At 38.1% G+C, this 18,311-nt stretch overlaps 4 protein-coding genes across 12 annotated transcripts; 2 read left to right on the top strand and 2 right to left on the bottom strand.

The window, feature by feature from the left end:
* Positions 1-685: 685 nt before the first annotated feature.
* On the bottom strand, positions 686-5,028 carry LOC111481703 (F-box protein PP2-A15-like). 9 transcript variants are annotated; one of them, XR_002718079.1, is made up of 5 exons: positions 3,360-5,028; positions 3,043-3,161; positions 1,263-1,720; positions 1,134-1,191; positions 686-1,046 (listed from the first exon to the last, which is right to left on the bottom strand). XR_002718079.1 is itself a non-coding variant. In XM_023127267.1 (4 exons), the coding sequence occupies exons 2-4, from the start codon at positions 3,672-3,674 to the stop codon at positions 1,222-1,224; spliced, it is 933 nt and encodes a 310-aa protein (XP_022983035.1). In that variant the 5' UTR covers positions 3,675-4,314; positions 4,542-5,028; the 3' UTR covers positions 686-1,221. The 9 variants fall into 9 exon arrangements, 4 of the variants coding, with proteins under 4 accessions (XP_022983035.1, XP_022983037.1, XP_022983039.1 ...); XR_002718078.1 differs by having other exon boundaries at positions 686-805; positions 927-1,018; positions 1,134-1,720; XR_002718077.1 differs by having other exon boundaries at positions 686-1,018; positions 1,134-1,720.
* On the top strand, positions 4,837-6,465 carry LOC111481638 (ribosome quality control complex subunit 2-like). Its single transcript, XM_023127176.1, has 2 exons — positions 4,837-4,920; positions 4,970-6,465. The coding sequence occupies exon 2, from the start codon at positions 4,980-4,982 to the stop codon at positions 6,366-6,368; it is 1,389 nt and encodes a 462-aa protein (XP_022982944.1). The 5' UTR covers positions 4,837-4,920; positions 4,970-4,979; the 3' UTR covers positions 6,369-6,465.
* A 503-nt stretch (positions 6,466-6,968) lies between these two features.
* LOC111481608 lies at positions 6,969-11,827 on the top strand. The gene is made up of 7 exons (XM_023127134.1): positions 6,969-8,172; positions 9,087-9,231; positions 9,335-9,388; positions 9,471-9,562; positions 10,476-10,711; positions 10,870-11,040; positions 11,376-11,827. Exons 1-7 carry the CDS (start codon positions 7,349-7,351, stop codon positions 11,471-11,473), a joined length of 1,620 nt encoding a protein of 539 aa, XP_022982902.1. The 5' UTR covers positions 6,969-7,348; the 3' UTR covers positions 11,474-11,827.
* Positions 11,828-12,559: 732 nt separating this feature from the next.
* On the bottom strand, positions 12,560-15,334 carry LOC111481593 (leucine-rich repeat receptor-like protein kinase PXC1). The gene is made up of 2 exons (XM_023127109.1): positions 13,624-15,334; positions 12,560-13,531 (listed from the first exon to the last, which is right to left on the bottom strand). The coding sequence occupies exons 1-2, from the start codon at positions 14,981-14,983 to the stop codon at positions 12,858-12,860; spliced, it is 2,034 nt and encodes a 677-aa protein (XP_022982877.1). The 5' UTR covers positions 14,984-15,334; the 3' UTR covers positions 12,560-12,857.
* Between the last annotated feature and the right edge of the window lie 2,977 nt (positions 15,335-18,311).

The following is an 18,311-nucleotide window of genomic DNA, read 5'->3' on the forward strand; positions in this document are numbered from 1 at the left end:
AAAAAAAAAAAAAAAAAGAAGAAGAAGAAAGAGAAAATAGAGAGGGATGCAGAGATAGCCGTGCCTAATGGCTAAATATTAAAAGCAAAAGATTGAGAATGCAAAATGAATATAGATATGAGAAAGGAGGGTGCCTGGTCCTGCAATGGGTTGCTCATATTTATATCCCAACCCCCTCTTATAATTCCACATTTACACGCAACCCACCCCTCCCCAGTTCATCTATTAATCTCAATTCTCTGTTTACTTTTTTAATTTTACTTGCAATATTATCCTCTATTCATTCACCTGTCCTTGTTTCTGGACTATATAGCTTTCAATTTTTGCTTCTTTTCATCCTTTGTAAATATATTTAATAATAGGGCGGTTTGGTTGGATTCGGTTCGAGGTATTTAAGAACATTCATTTTTTTTTTGAACCGGTCGATTGATTCACGAATTTAAATTGTTTGCCAGTGTTGTTGAGATAGATTTGGTTGTATTGATGTTTGAGTGATTTGCACATTTGTCTGGCAATCTCTCTAGAAGCATACAAAACTGATGAATTAGGCATTGGAAAGTAGATCTAAGACATGTACTAAAGGATGAGGACAAACAAAAGCCACAAGAAAAGTGTGCATTTTCAACCTTGAAAACTTGTTTATAAATCTAGAGATAAGAGATCAAAACATTATTTTATATATTGAACTATGCTCGAAGATCAACTTTTTGAGTTTGACAAAACGGGACTGGATTTGAGCCAACACAATCGTAAATGAACCAAACTTTAAACGAATTGACCTTATTCATTGGGGGCATAGCAATAACTGCATAATTCGTTCAACGAAAACGAAATCGAAATCAAAACATAACTATACTTCTTCCCCCACATCATACCCAGACAAGTCCATCATTAATACTACTTTTGAGGATGTCAAAGAGAAGAACCTGTTTCTTCTTTTGCTTTTAAGCCTCTCGTCAAAACCAATCTGGTTGTGTGGGTTGTTTGTCCTGTAATCCATTACAATACTCTAGTGAATCTGCCCTTGAAAACGTACACCAGATATCCTAAAAGAAATTCAAAATAAGATGGGATAAAGTTAACAAAGCTGTTCACAATAGAATGTACATAACCAAAATCGACAGAGCGCATACCCATCGAGGAAAACCAAGACGACAAACGAAATGCCAAAAGCCTAGAAATGGTATCAACCTGTAAATTTCCATGTTATAATCCTTTGAGTTAAACTATGGAGGATTGCATAAACATCTTTGGTTGACTACCTTTTGGAATTCCTCGTGTTTTACGCTCTTTCAAGTTACTGGGAACGATAAATACAGAATCTACACAAACCCCACCTTTAGAATGCGTGCAGTCAATCTGTTTCATGGAAAATCTAATTTCCGTGGTCGATCCCGACTCATTGACAAAGAATTCACCTACCTTGTATTCTATCCAACACCCACGCTTGTGGTGTTCACTTTCAATAAATCTGTTCTCGTCTAAACAGAATTCATGTGTCGCTTGCTGTCCATCAGAAGTAGACATTTCGAACCGTACAGGCTTTACATCCCAACCGTGAGTATGCTCGAAGCTGCATCCACGTCGGCCGAGCCGCTTGTAGAACCTTCCAAGGTGAAGCCTGAAGGTCAGTGTATAGATATCAGCAGGAAAAGGGAATTTCACCATCCCATCTACTTCAAACCACCAAATTTGCTGCAGATATGCCACAACATTGAACCTGAAAAGATTGAGAAACATAAGAGGTGCGCTATAATTATGTAGGATCCTAACGCTTTGCAAAATAACAATCATCAAATAGACACGAACTCTAGCAACCCTGCTTGATGGAAATCACATTGCTCGGATGCACAACAGCCACTCATTACAAATGTTATAGAAGTCTATAATCTTTCCTTGTTACTTCCCACACAATCTAAGGACCCCCACTTAGTTTCTGACTACATTCATTCACGTGTAAATGTAAAGGACTGATCATGAACTTTCTCAAGCACCTCATTCACTTTGAGTATATTGATATAAAACTGAATTCATAAATCACCAGAACACCATAGATCCAAAAGAAAAGTTGTCCAACACAGGGCAACATTACACAAAATCTGACAAGGTTTAGTCTTTGATGCTTTGAGACTAAAGCAAAAGTTTAAGAGAGTCTTCATTTCTGGGAATTTCTAAATTTGTGTAATCAATGGAGATTGTCGTTAGCCCCTCACCAAAGAGAAAAGACATCCGGAAGCTGAAAAAAGCAATATTCACATATAGAGTTCAAGATGCAAAATCCTCAGAAAAGACTTGATAGTCATAGCAGCACCTAAAACCAAAAACATAATTCAGAAATTTGTTCAAAAGGTACATTAAAACTGAACCAAACATGACAGAAATACTATATGTCGAACCATTTTTTAAACTTATGAAGAGAAATTAAAATAAAAAGATAACGACCAGTTCCATCCAGACAAACAATGAGTTTGTTGAAAAAAAATCATGCCCATGTCATCATCCAAGTACAAAACAAAAAGGAAGGAACTAGCAGCAGGACTGAGCAGTCTAAAACAACAAATATCAATGACAAACCAACAATTCAGTTTTTCATGACCATCACAGCAACGAAACATATTATCATTCTTCAGTAATATCACTCCTTATTTACCAAAAATCACATCAAATGCCTCCACCAATTACCAGTTTACTCACAAAACAGCATTTTGATAAATTGATACTTTAGTCACATATGACAGAACGAGTTTTCATCATATCCTAACAATTGCAGCAACAAAGAAACAAAATAATCAGAAAGAACCAGAGGAGTCAAAGAATTCAAAACCCAGTGGCATATGTAAGCCACTCACCTCCCGTCCATAGAGGCATAGATACATCTTCCATCAAAATGCAAACCACCTCTTTTGCAAGTAAATCATGAATAAAACTTTTCATTACTTGAACGAATTGGCTAATTCAAACCCAATTCAAGATCAAAAAGCCTACAAAGACCAACTAAAAGTTGCGTAATAAGTTTCAAGCTAAGGATAATCCGAGTCTAACCGAGACTCTTCAGTCGAAATCCAATTCCAGTATCTTCTATCATCAATTCCAGTTATAGACATGGCCTTCGCTGATATTGACATGCAAATCTTTCCCGTGATTCTGTCCAGCCACACCTCCTGTAAAGGTTCAAAATTCCATAAACCAACATCCCTTCCTCCACAATTATACTCCCAAAAACACAAAAAGAGGGGGCGGGGGAAATCAATTGTCGAACTCTAAAGGATCAACCAAGAAAAACCCTAACAAATAAATTCCAACCCAGAAAAAAAGAAACAGAAAGGAAATGAAATCTTGCAATGGGAAAGACGACGAACCACCTTATTTCCATCATCGAATGGCACCGGCCGAGATAGCAGTGCGTATATGTCCTTTCTTGACAGATTTTGATACCGTTGGGGGGGCAGCAAATCGAGAAGATCTTGATAATTTGAAGGCAATTTTGATTGCCAAACGGAATCCGACGAGGCGGCGCCGCGAAACGCTCTGTTAAGCCGCGCAAGGTTGCAAATCTGTGGCGGAGTCAGGTAAAGAAAAACACAGGCGACGCAACTCTCGGGTATGTCTCCGAGGCCAGGATCGTTGGTGGAGCCATTGGCAACTTCAGCCAAGTAAGAGAGCAAGGCTCCCATCGGCGCCGACGGTAGAGTCCCAAATCAATACCTCAAAATTTCCCGCAATTTCTTCAGGTCATCGCTTAATCGCCGGCAGAAAAGCATTCAAGATTAGTTTATCACAAAACCGCGTCCCTCGTCCAACGGTTTTAGGAATTCGAAATCCGGACACGGATTTCCATGATACCCCACAAATAAATACAATTTCCAAAGAGAAGTTTTGGGCTTTTCGGACAGGAACGTGGATGGAGGAAAGGCAAATGGGGGCAAAACAAAAAGAGAGTGGCGAGCTACAAGAAAAGTAACGAAGAGAAATGAAACGACGCATCGGATTAGGATAAGAAAATGCACCAAATCGAAGAAATTTGAGAGGTGTTTGGAGGGCTAGCGCAGCTTGATTCGAATTCAAAATGGACCGTAACATATTCAAAACAGAGAAGATGGAAAAGGACGTGGAAGAAGGCGAGTGGTGGGTCGTCGGAATTACAGCTTTGGGATGAATTGAAATTGGGTTCTTTTGGTTTCGGCCATTGAAGAACAGTGAAGCCCCACTGCGGCGCTATGGATCGTCGATCTCGTCTCCTTTGTGGGTCATCAACTTTTGATGTAAAGCCGAAGGAATCAGAGATCTTTTCTCGTACTTCCGCACATTTTGAATCTGTTATAATTTCCCGATATGGATCAAATATCCATCTTTCTCTGGAACATCTTTTTAACTAAATTATCAGGAGTCAAAATTTGGAGTTCACATTATCCAAAAAGTAAAAAAGAAGAATAATTATTTAAAATGATGAAACACGATGTAGTCATTTTTTTCAATAACTAAGGAAGAGTAGAGCAAAAAAAAAGAAAAAATAAAAAGATTGTGGTTTTCGAGATACGTACGTGGAATAGCAATGTGTCTAACGGCGAGGCCATTTCCCAAACCAACAACAAAACATTTCCCCCCTTCTTCTCTCCACAGGTTTCTTCTAAAAATACTGTGGGTTTCCAGTTTCCAGTTTTCATCTTTTTCCTCTACCACCTCGCTTACCTCCCAAAACCATGGGCGGTTTTCTGTCAACCCAATTCCACAATCCACTCTTCCCAAACCGGCTGCCCCCTTCTATCTATATACTCTCTCATCCATGGTCTCTTTCACTCTATCCAATAAGCCCACTGTTCTTCTCTCTGTCTCTCTCTCTAAGAACATTCTTCAAATTTTGAGTGTTAGGGACAGTCTTCTGCTAACATTCTATAGCTAGTCAGGAATTTCTGTTTCTGGGTTTGTGTTTATTTCTAGATTTAGTAACGGTAAATCGAGAAAACTAGGGGGTGGTTTTAATGGAACCCAATAGTTTAGGCGGCGGCGGCGGTGCTAGTGGAGGGATGTTTCCCGGCATTAGTTCGTCAATGCTGGGATTGGAATTGCCACTTCATCAAATCCCATCAAATCCTCACCAATTACACCACCCCCCAATGGTGTCATATGTCCCACACGAGGCCCACCACCAACAACAACCGCCGCCGGCCGCAGTGAAATGCCCATACCCGGCGAAGCCTAAGCCGCAGCAGTCAAATGTCAGCGACGAGGAGGAGCAGGGATTAGCGGACGACAGCAACAGCGACGCCAAGAAGAAAATCTCGCCGTGGCAGAGGATGAAATGGACGGACATGATGGTCCGGCTGCTGATCACGGCGGTGTTTTACATCGGCGACGAAGGTGGGTCGGAGCCGATGGACCATGCCAGCAAGAAAAAACCAGTGGGGCTTCTGCAAAAGAAGGGGAAATGGAAATCCGTATCCAGAGCAATGATGGAAAAAGGATTCTACGTTTCACCGCAGCAATGCGAAGACAAATTTAACGATTTAAATAAAAGATACAAACGAGTTAACGACATTTTGGGGAAGGGCACCGCCTGCAGAGTCGTCGAGAATCACACCCTATTGGAATCAATGGAATTAACACCGAAAGTGAAAGAAGAAGTCCGAAAATTACTCAATTCTAAACATCTTTTCTTCAGAGAAATGTGCGCTTACCACAACACTTGCCGTCATGGCGCCGGCAACAGCGGCGGCGGCGGTGCCAATACCTTACCGGAGACGGGGGCAGAACCATCCCACCTTCCACAACAACAACAACAGCAACGATGCTTCCACGCGACGGAGACCGCTCCTGTCGCCACGGCCGGCGAGGGTTCGAAAAGCGGAGATGAGGAAGAGGAAGACGAGGATGAGGATGATGAATCGGAAGAAGACGATGAGGAGGAGGAGGAGGAGGAGGAGGAGGTTGAAGGAAGTTCGAGAGTACAGGAAGAGGAGGAGGAAACGGAATCGAAGAAGAGGGGGAGAAAAGAAGGATTCACAGCGGGGATTCAGCAGATGAGTGCGGAGGTGATGGGAGTTGTGCAGGACGGGGGGAGGAGCCCGTGGGAGAAGAAGCAGTGGATGAAGAGGCGATTGATTCAGCTAGAAGAGCAGCAAGTGAAATACCAATCGCAGGGCTTAGAGATTGAGAAACAGAGACTGAAATGGCTGAAGTTTAGGAGGAAGAAGGAGAGGGATATGGAGAGAGCGAAGCTGGAGAACGAGAAGAGAAGGCTGGAAAATGAGAGGATGATGCTGATGGTGAAGCAGAAGGAACTCGATTTGACGGATCTGCACAATTATCAGCAGCAGCAGCAGCAGCATTCCTCGAACAGGCGAGGTGATCCATCTTCGATCACAGGTTGAAGATGATGAAGAAGAAGAAAGGGATTAGGGTTTTTGAATTTGGGGGTTGAAATGTAATTTAAAATAATTATAAACCCCGTTTGGTTTGGTTTTTCAATATTTTATTTATAACTGATTAAGATTTTGTCTGATAGATGTCGGATAATTCTGAATAAACCAAACAGAAGCTTTTCATTTCTTTTTTTCTTTTTTTGTTTTTGTATTATTAATTATTATTTTTAATCTGCAAGAAAATAAATTTTGTATTTTAAAATGGATTTCCTTAATATCATTTGGACCACACAAAAGGCTATTATTGGGCCCAGCCCATCTTCGTGACCAAGCCCAAAAATTTAAGGCAAATTAGAGGAATATTGCAAAAAAAAAAAAAAAAAAAAAAAAAAAAAAAAAAAAAAAAAAAAAAAAAGCCAAATGGCGGCTAAACCCTAAACGTTTTATATTATCTTTTATTATTTAATATAACATTTATGCATCCACGTTTTATTGTACTAAAAAAGAAAAAGAAAATAGAATAAACATTTTATATTATCTTTATCTTTTTGTATGCAAATGTAAAAAGGTTTAATATATTTTTTGAAATATCTGTGTTTTATTGGTCATTATTCTTAAAAAGGTATTTTATTGATTAATTAAACTTGTGGCATATTTTGTCCATCAAGGACGTGACTGATTTGATAAGTAGGGGTAGTATCGATAATTAGTGAAACTAAGAAGGGTATTTGTGGAAACGAGAAGGCATGTTAACGATCGTCACGGAGCCTCAACGATAAGGGCCCCACCGTGTGGGAAGAGGATAGAAATTTCTCGGTACTTAACGGAACCGTGAGAAGCCGTGACGTGGGAAGTCTTGAGCAGTTCACGGTAGGGTGTGTTCCGTCAAATCCCTTTCGTGAGAATTTGAAAACGCCCTCAACGTTTGGCTCTCCTTCCCTAACGCCGTCGTTCCGGTGAAGCTTGAATCCTAACCCTAACGTCCTCTAATGGCTTCCTGTGACGACGACTTCTCTCTCCTCAGCGACGACCACCACCACCACCACCAACAACACCACCAATCTACCGCCAACCACCATCATGTACCAACTCCTAACCACATCCATCAATCATATGCTCCTCACCGCTTCACGCCTCGAGCGTCTTCCGTTCACGCGTCGCCACCGCCACCTCCCAATCAACCGGCTCAACCGATTCTCGCGCCGTCTGGAAGTCCGAAGAAGATCGGCGGCCCGATAGATGAGGAGGGGGAGGAAGACGATGGGGAGGATTATGGTGATGCTGCTTTCTGCTCCAGTTCGTTTGATAATGGAGATCCGAATCGGCTTGGTGTTGGTGTTGATGTGCGGGTTGAGAAGAGGAAGGATCAGTCGGATGAGCTTGGGGAGGAAGGAGGTTCTTATAGTTATAAAAGAGCGAAGCCTTCCTCCAGTGGCGGAGAATACAGGAAGGATCGAGAGGAGTGGAGCGATGCGGCTATCTCCTGCCTTCTGGACGCGTATACCGAGAAATTTACGCAGCTGAATAGGGGAAATTTGAGGGGGAGGGACTGGGAGGAAGTGGCTGCAACTGTCAGTGAACGGTGCGAGAAGCAGAGCAAGAGCGTAGAACAGTGTAAGAACAAGGTGGACAACTTAAAAAAGAGGTATAAGTTGGAGAGGCAGAGGATGAGTAACGGTGGCGTTTCGATCAGCCACTGGCCTTGGTTCAAGCAGATGGAGCAGATTGTTGGAAATTCTTTGACAATGAAGGTTGTGTCTGACGATGATCGGAGTGTTGCTTCATCAGGGAATACTCCGAGGATATCAAAGAGGTTCTACTTCTTACCGTCTCTTTCTTCCCCGGATCTACCATTCTACAAAACAAAACATGTTTTGGGAAAATGGGTGTTCTTTCAGATCTGTGTTGTGTGTGTTTTTCGATTACCATGAGTTCTTGAGTGCATAGTCAATTGTCTATTTGAGTAATAACTCTACAAGATACACAATTTCTTTACACGTTTTTGCTGACGGGGGTTGTTATTCATTGTATATCTGCAATTCTTTCATCCTCGGAATTTCGTATTCACTGGTCATTGCTCTGGAGTGAAAGGAGCAGTTTGAAATTCTAAGTGCATATCTTTATTAACAGCTCTTAGATCTTACTGGATCAAGCTCGTACATTAATTGTAGTGAATGTTTAGAACTATGTCCCAAAACAGTGTTAGCCGCAGTGACGCTTTCAGATGTACAATGGTTTCTGTGTCTGGAAAAATCTATAGTGTATCAATAGTGTATGATTTCTGTCTGGTGTTTCCTCTCTTTGTTCATAGCATATGTGCTTTGCAGTTTGCTGGCGTGTCAATGTACCCATGTTTATGTTTGCGGGATGAACCAATCTTTGGAAGCAGATTAGAGTTTCCATTCGCACGCCTTATCATACTATTACCAATATGGTGTATTTTGTTGTGTACTCACTGCTGAGTAGTTTGGAGTTGGTTTAGACGAATATATAAGAAACAAATATTTGGACATGTCTTGTTGATTTGCTTCATTTTTTAAAATGGGTCAATGAACCTCATGTTAATGATAAGCTGTTCTTTTTTTTTTTTTTTTTTTTTTTTTTTTTTTTTTTTTTTTTTTTTTTTTTTTTTTTTTTTTTTTTTGTTCTTTTTTGAGTTTGATTAGAGTTCCATGGTAGTTTTGTTCACGAGGTAACAACAGTTATTGTTTTTGCAATCGATTGCAGGTATGTTCTTCCCACACCCAATACTGCTGGTCACATGAATAATGTAAAACCCAAAGCAGTTACCAGTCCAAGGTGGCGAAGAGTCGTGTTTAAAATCAGTGGTGAAGCTCTTGCAGGGACTGGTCCTAACAACATTGACTCAAAGGTTTAATAGAATTTTCTTGTGACATTCTCAGTGAGTTTATAATGTTATATCGTTAAGACGATTGGATAGTTGCCAGCATCAAATCTGTTTCTCTGATGATTAGGTTGCAATGGCAATCGCCAGGGAAGTTGTAATGGCCTGTCGCCTGGGTGTGGAGGTATTAATTATTGCCAACCATTTTTTATCGCTTCTTTCCCTTTTTTCACACTGGACTATAATTTTTGGTTAAAATATTGCAGGTGGCAATTGTTGTTGGAGGTCGTAACTTCTTCTGTGGAGACTCTTGGGTGACTACAACAGGTTTAGATAGATGTACAGCATACCAAATTGGGTGCGTTTTTACTCTCCTCCTTGGTGATACAAAATCTAAATCCTCTTTCTCATTATTTAGTTGGCCGTTTTTTTTTTTTTAACAAAGCTTTAATCACACTTTCTCTCCTAAAAAAGAGAACATAGACCTTCCAGACCTACATTCTGTTGATGTTAATGAAAACTTAGAGATGTCTGTCATCCAGAATAGGAATCAAGAGGCTATTTCCCCAAATGCTAGAGATGTGGGAAAAATCATGAAAAATGTCAAGATAATGTGAATCTCAAGAGATTTTGATATTTAGATAAATTAACAAAAACTTTCTAATTTTTAAAAATTGTTTCATTGACACTGATACTATTGCTATGATTTATCATATGTCCATTGTGGCATTCTGTAGTTGTATGAGACTGCCATCCGCTTCATCTTTGTTGGTGTTGACATGCCTTTTTCCGTTTCTTTCTTCTTATAGGATTCCTGTGTTTTTCTGATGTCGAACTCTTGGAAAGGGGTCTTGTCTATTTAAGAAATAAGTAATTTTGTATTCTAGGAAGCAAATGAGGGGGTTGAGAAGGTTACCTCCCTTCTTGTCTCTAAAGCTAAAACATGACCTTGCCTGAATGGGATCTGTGTTGTATCACTGTAACCTTGATTTATTAAGTATCTGAGCTTGAAAGTTGGCACTTGGTTTAATGAATGTTTAGTTGAGGCCTTTAGTGCATTTGAGGTTTGTGGGGTAGATCAATAGAAGATTGTTAAATTTGTGCAGAGATGTTGGAACGTACCATATGCTATTTTTGACTGGATAGATGCTTGGTAGTGGTAGCTTATGAAATACTTATTTATCCTGACTTTGATAGTAGAACGCTCCGGATAAACATCATCTGTGTAACAAGCATTACTAATATTGACACCCTGAATACCATCTCTACAGTATGATGGCTACCGTTATGAATTCAGTACTTCTCCAATCAGCAATAGAGAAGATGGGAGTTCAGACTCGTGTCCAATCTGCATTTATGCTTCAGGAGGTTGCTGAACCATACAGTAGGCAACGTGCTATAAGGCATCTTGAGAAAGGCAGAGTAGTTATATTTGGTGGCATTGGTGCTGGCACTGGAAATCCCCTATTTTCCACTGATACAGCTGCGGCCTTTCGAGCTTCTGAGAGTATGGCCCTGCCTACTATTCTGTCTCTTTTAGTCCGTTGTTGCATGATCTCTCCTGTTTCATTTTTTCTATTTTGTTTGCGAGTATGCAATGCAACATATGCTAATCTTTCGGATTTAAATGCTTACATGGTTTTACATGCCTTTCTCTCTTACTAGTTCATGCTGAGGCAGTTCTTAAGGGTACAAATGTTGATGGGGTGTATGACTGCAATTCGCATGACAGCAATTTTACATTCAAGCACATCTCTTTCAGGGAGTTAGTATCAAGAGGTGCCATTAGCATGGACATGACAGCATTAACTTTCTGCGAAGAGAATAACATTCCCGGTACGTTTTTTCGTTTATATTATTAATATAATGTTCAGGGTTAGTCTAATATTCTGGCTTAATGCCATGGTTGATCTCTAAAGACTTCACAGCATCAACTTAATATTATGGTTTAATCTCAAATCACTAACTAACGTCAACATAGCTCAACTGGTTAAGACATCATTGACTAAGAGGTCAGAGATTCAAAAACTTCATCCTCCAAATGTTGTTATGATCTTAAAAAGAATCTCATAGCACTAAATAGAAGTTTGAAGTTTGATGTGTTTTCCTCTATATTGTTGCATTGTTGTCGAAGGATTAGAATGAAATCCAACCCAATTTTGGTTTTACAGTTGTGGTCTTTAATCTTCTTGAGCCTGGAAATATCTCAAAAGCTTTATGCGGAGAGCAAGTGGGTACTCTGATTGATCAAAATGGAAGAATTAGCTAGCGGTCGGTGGGATCTCTTTAAGCAATGGTAGCTCTGCCTCCTTTCAGCTTCTGGGTTCTTTCCGGGTAAGGATTTGGAGTGTTTTGCTATGTTACTTTCTAAGTAAACCACAGTGTGAAAGTGTAGAGAGTAGATTCTGAATACCGATTTGAAGATCTGATTCTTGGTGTGTTGCCAAAATTTCTTCTGCATTTGCATTTGCATCTGTATTGTAATGTATTTGTATGTATATTATTAATATTGATTCAGTGGAAGGCTAGGGTTAAGAAAATAGATGTTATGGTATGACAGAGTTGAAGTATATTGGTGGTATTGTTATCTTTATTAAAATAAAGGTATACCTGTCGTGTAATGTATGTCTAGTGTTTGTAAGTTCCATGTCAATTTGGCTCATTCTCACCATTTTCAACCCATGAATTCAACACAAAACATGTACATACAATAATAGTAAACTATGAACAATTTTGAAGGCTGTTTGGTGGGAAGGATGCCAGAAAAGACATCACTCAATCTTCCATATTTTGGCTTATTCCAAATCAAAACCCAAAAGGTCAAACATGTCGTTTCTTCATAAACTCATCACCCAATCTTCCATAAATCCAAATCAAAATTGAAAAGTTTAATACAATTGGCTTGGCTCGGCTAGTAATTGTCACTGTCAACCTCACAGTTTTGAAACGTGGCTGTTTGAAAAGAGAGGAGAGGTTTTCATACCCTATGCACATTTGGTACCATTTGTAACAGTCAAAGTTTACCGCCAGCAAATATTGTTAGCTTTAAAATGTGTTTCTACACCCCTTGTAGAAATGCTTATTTCATTTCAATCGATATGGAATCTCACAAAATATATATATATAGAGCAATGAAACTCTAATCTCACAATATATATACACCCTTGTAAATTGCATGTTAATTATTGTTGAATTATACTCACTTTGTCGTTATACTCACTTTGTCAAAGCGATTACTACTATCTTCTAAAAAAAATTAATGAAATATAAAATATATATATATATATATATATATATACATATAGCACAATTTTTTGTTTAAATAATTTATCTAAAAACAATATTTTTATGAACATTAAATAAAATCCACGATGGCATTATATTACCTTATTTTAAGACTTACATGAGAATTAAAAAATTAAAAAGAACCCTTAAATTACATGACAGGGAACTAATTAATTAGCTTAATTACGGGTTTATGGGAAGATCAAGTGAAGCTTCCCACTGTCACGCAGAGCAAACATGGATCAAAGTTCTTAAGAGTAATCACCAAAGAAATTCTAATAAATACATAAATTTGCATGAGAAAATGCAGAGAATATTAACTTAATCGAAACATCATCTCAAGGAACAATCCACCTCAAAACTTGTGGCTACGCCATACCATCTTCTGTGGTGGCAATGGAAGGTGAAAGCGAATTACGCGATTCGTCGTAATCTTCTCCGAGCGGGGACTGCTCGACCCTAATATCTTCGATCATCTTTGTCACTTCCGCCATTGTTGGTCTCTTCTCAGGCTGAGGAAGAACACAAGCCAACCCAACATGAAGCATAGACACAAGCTCCTCCTCAATGTTCTTATACCTCAATAGCTCCGGATCAAACACCTCAGCCGTCCACTCTTCCTTCACCACGGATCGAACCCATTTCGGGAGGTCCACCGACAACTCTTGCTTGTCGTTACGTGGGTGCGAAGGCGACGGGTAGAGCGACGGTGCACGACCCGTCAATACTTCTAACAACAAAACTCCAAAGCTATAAACATCTGCTTTTTGAGAGAGTCGTTTCGTCTCGTCTTGTTCAGGAGCCTTGTATCCTCCCAACCGTGCAATGGCATGAACGGGATTGAGAAGAAGAGACAACCCGAAATCAGAAATGCAAGCAACTCCATTTTTGTCGAGAAGAACATTGGAAGATTTGACATTGCCATGGGGAATGTTTGATGCTTTGTATTCTCCATGGATGCTTGCTAGCCCACGAGCAGCTCCAAGAACTAAACTGATCCTGGTCGTCCAATCCAATGGAATCCTCCCTGGCCCTCGATTCCCTAATCCAAACAAACAAACAAACAAAACAAAATCAACCAAATTCTTCATCAAACACGTTGTAAGCAATCAAAAGCTTCATCAATGAACCAACCATGGAGAAGATTATGAAGACTCCCATTTGGAAGATATTCATAAACCAGAAGCTTTTCTTCTTTAGCGTAGTAAAAAGCTCTCAATCTAACAATATTTGGATGTTTAAGCTTCCCAATTACATCCATATACTGCTCAAAATCCTTCCTCGGACATGGGTTTGCATCCTTCAATCTCTTCACCGCCACCGTACAACCGTCGTCCAGCACCGCCCTGTAAACAGTCCCCAAGCTTCCTTTTCCGAGCATCTCCGCCGACGCTCTCAACAAATCTTCAAGCTCGAATTGCTTCTTCCAATCGAAGAACACCAATTTGCTTCTGTCTGTAGCGTTAGTGCCATCACTGTCGCCGCCGCCGTTGGCGTACACCTTCTTCTCGCTGCCGTAGCTACTTCCGCTCTTCCTTCTCTTACCGCTCTCGCTTCCGGCCATGGAGCTTGAACTCCGGTCACGATCACGAGTGCAGTAATACGCGACAATAAACGAGATAATTACAAGCAACGCTACGCAATTTGCGATCACAATCGCGACAATCGCGCCAGGGCTAAGTCCTTTTCGCGATTCTTTATTATATGAACTGATGATAGGGTTTTGCGGCAATGAGCTTGGATTTGAAGGTACCGTTCTGCTAGAATCCATCGCCGGCGGTGAACCAGTAACCGAACAGATCGGTAACGGACTCGATCCACAAATCCCTTCGTTTCCAGTGAAACTCTTCTCGCCGAATTTCTTCATCATCCCGTCCGGCAACCGGTCGGACAGTTCATTGTTGGTTAAATTAAGTTCGGTGAGATTCACAAGCGAAACAGAGAAATCGGGCACCGTACCGGAGAGAACATTGTTCTGCAAACGGAGTGTAAGAAGCCGAGACAATTTAGCGAGATCCTCTGGGATTCCGCCGCGGATGTTGTTATCTGACAAATCTAGCCTTAGGAGTCGCCGTAGAGAAGAGATCTCCGGCGGAATCTCGCCGGAGAAGTCGTTGCCAGAGAGATACAACAGCTTGAGATTCGTGCAGTTCACAAGCGGCGAAATGGTACCATTCAAACGGTTGTCGTGGAGGTCGAGAAGGCGGAGTTGGTGGAGCGGCGCAAGAGACTCAATGGGGCCTCGTAAGTTCATAGAAGGAAGAAAAAGAGCAACAACACGGCCATTAACAGAGCATTGAACTCCACGCCATGAAGAAGCACAGGCATCAGAACCAGTCCAATTTCTTAGAAGGCCGCCGTGAGAATCAGCTTGAAGACGGAAGCGAGTAAGAGCAGAGGTGTCGTCGCCGTCGTCCAAAGAGAGAGAAGCAGAGGCCAAAAGGGTAAGAGAGAGAAAGAGGGCGACGGCGAAACTGCAAATGTTCACCGGCATGATGATGATGATGATGATCTGTGGGGAATTTGGTTGGAGAAATGGCTGAGAGGGAAGAGTAAGGAAGAAGGGTGTCTTTGCTTGAAGGAACCCAAATTGAGAAAAGCGAAGGAATGTCCTATCCGTTTGTCTGTGAGTGTGTGTGTCTGAGGAAGAAGAAGATGAAGAAGAAACAGAATCTGTTTGATCTGCCAGTCCCTACAGAGAAAGGGAATCGGAATGATTAAAGGGTGTGAGAATTAATTAAGAAAACAAATCATGATTATCAAAAATTAAGGGTGATTGAAACTCAGAGGGGGAATCATTTTAAAGTTGCAATTTCAGACGGGTTGATTCAATCATTGCTGTCCTCCACTCTTCATAAATCAAATCAGGAACTTCTTCATTTTTTTTTTTTTTTTTCTTATCTCATATTAATTAGAAAGAAAAACTAAAGGTTTTAAAATCTTGTAATTGAGAACGAGAAATAATATGTGGATAGTGGTAAATTACAAATTTAAGATTACGAGCTTAAATTTTGAATATAGCTCCCTCCAACACCTACATGTATATAAAAACGTGTTGATTATGGTCGGGTTAAAAAAGTTGTATTACCCTATTTCTTTTAATTTATTAGAAAAAACTTAAAAAGGTGAGAACTTTAAGTGAGAGCAAAGCAAGCTTCTCCCCACCCATTTGAAATGATTAATAAGGTTATCAACATGCTTGCTCACCCTATAAACTTTTATAAATTTATTTACATTTTTCTTTAATACTATTAATTATTTATTTTATTTTTTTTAAAAAAAGGAAAAATTACTATCTCTGTTTCTACGGTTTTCATATTTCCATAAAAGCCCTTCAAATTATATCATGGCCACAGTGATGCTGTCGACTAAAGTCAAGCAATTGCTTCAGCTTTTTTCCCGATGCCATTCCCACTTTTTCGCTTTTTTCTTTTTTTCTTTAACATAAAAAAATGGTGATTGAAGGCGGGATTGGCGTTCCCAGATTTACCATTTTCTCTGTAATTTATGTCTCCTCCGCCATGGATTCCGGCGATGCTTCCGGTAACAGTCCTCTCCAAACCGTCGACCCGGAGATCTTCGATATAATTGAGGAGGAGAAGCGTTGCCAATACCCTCTGAAAATTTCACCTCCTTCACCGTTGCTGCGGAGGGCATGCCGGCGACTCAATAATACGGTGGCAACGCCTGTTCTTCAGCTCTCCAGGCCATCCATGTCGGTCCGGCAATATGGGTCTTAATTTTAAAATTAAAAGAAAATTTATTTTAGATTTAACAGGTGTTTTTAAATTTTAACTTATCATTTTAAAATAATAATTTAAACTAAAAAAAAAAAAATAGTATTTTATTTAAAAAAATATTAAACTATGGTATTTGAATATTTGGGCTTATCAGAAGCCCATTCGACCAAAGTCCAAAACGTTAGTCAAAATTCATTTTAAAATCTTGAACTAAAATAAAAACAATAATTAAAAAAAATCAAAAAATTAACGATTATTTTGTTTATAACTAACCTACGCATATGACTTTGCCAATCAACTCCTATGATGAACAAACTTTATACAAATTTTTATTTTTTTAAAATATGATTCAAACTACCTTTTGCTTTTTTTTTTTTTCTTTCAATATTATAATATTTTGATTAATTCATTCGTTTCATTTACAAATTAATCAATTATATAATTTTATTTGAAATTTGAGAATATGTTATTCTTAATAAAAAAAAATTAATATATATATATATATATATATATACATACGTGTGATCTTACGGTGACTCGCATTTTTAAAATATGACTAAATAGATAATATATCAAAAATATAAATAGACCAAATAAAATTAAAAATAATAATAATAATAAATAATATAATGTATTTATAATAATTCACTTTTTAATTTAAAAATAACAAATAAACATCATGCAAATACATTGTTACTTTATGTGATAAATTTAAAAATAAATCATTGCATTTTATTATTGAATAAATCTTCTTCGCCTTTTATTTATTTATTTATTTATTGATAGGCCCTTTAGATTAATTAAAAACAAGAATAAAAATTGCATAAATGTTTAAAAGTATTTCTCCATCTTCGTGACGTCTTAATACCAAATCGCTAAAGTAGGTTCAAATATTTATAAATTTAACATCATATCTTATTTTTCTAATTTTAAATATATTATTATAACATTTTAATTTTAATTATTTATTTTTTTGTTTTAATTTTAAATGGTAGAGTCCAAAAGTTTTATTACGTGACAGAAAAAGAAACCTATTTGCTCTTTTATTTGATGAGGTTTAAAAAACATTAATTATATATTAATTTTATAGATATAAAATCTAAACAAAAGAAGATATGATTTTGAATACAGGTTCGGTACATAATAGTCTAAATATTTTGTCCTCACTCACATGCATCTTAGAAAAATTTATAGCGATAGGGTTACATTACCTACCCATCGTTTCTTAAAAGCAAAAACTATCACTGCATGCCATCACGAGTCTTTTCAACATATTTTGTCGTCACTCACATGCATCTAAAAAAAAATCTTAAGAGTTCACCGAACGTAAAATTATTCTAATTAAAGCACGTTTAACTATGAAGTTTTTTTTGGTATAGGTAATAAAATTGAATATTTTATTAATATTAAATTTTAAACTTTTTAATCCCTAATATTTTTGTACCTAATAATTTGTTTTTTTTTTAATTCCATATAAATATTGTAAACAATTTTGTGTGAACAACTATCTGGACCATATTGAAATTGGAGTTATATTGACATTATTACAATTGAAAATAAAAAAATAATTTGTTAATGATATCATTAATTTGTCTGGAAGCAAAAAATTAAATTTATCCAATCTTTAGGATACGAGCTTATATGGACCACAAATCTAAATTAAAAATATATTCATACAAAAAAACACTAAATTGGATAATAATAAAAAATCATCTGGGCCCAACAAAGCGGGGACCAAGAAGATCCAGTCCAACTTCTCAGGCCCACGATTTTGTAAATCATCACCTTCAAATGTGGCCCCACTTTTTCAAATTCCATGATTTTTGTTTGAAATTTATACATATTCACTTTAAATTTCCATTTTAATTTAAGATTAGAAAACTAAATTTAATTATAATTACGAATCCAGGTTACCTTACATGCGTTTAGTTAATATATTTAATTAGTAACAAAATAAATTGAAGCTAAAAAACCAATTTTAAATAATAAATTTATATCGAAATGTTTTTCAAATTTAGCTGTTAAATTGCGGGTTAAAATTCATAATTTGTACATTAATAAAAGCTGATTTTATTGAGATTA

The sequence above is a fragment of the Cucurbita maxima genome, unplaced genomic scaffold, assembly GCF_002738345.1.
Source record: "Cucurbita maxima cultivar Rimu unplaced genomic scaffold, Cmax_1.0 Cma_Scf00007, whole genome shotgun sequence".
Taxonomy (NCBI): Eukaryota; Viridiplantae; Streptophyta; class Magnoliopsida; order Cucurbitales; family Cucurbitaceae; genus Cucurbita; species Cucurbita maxima.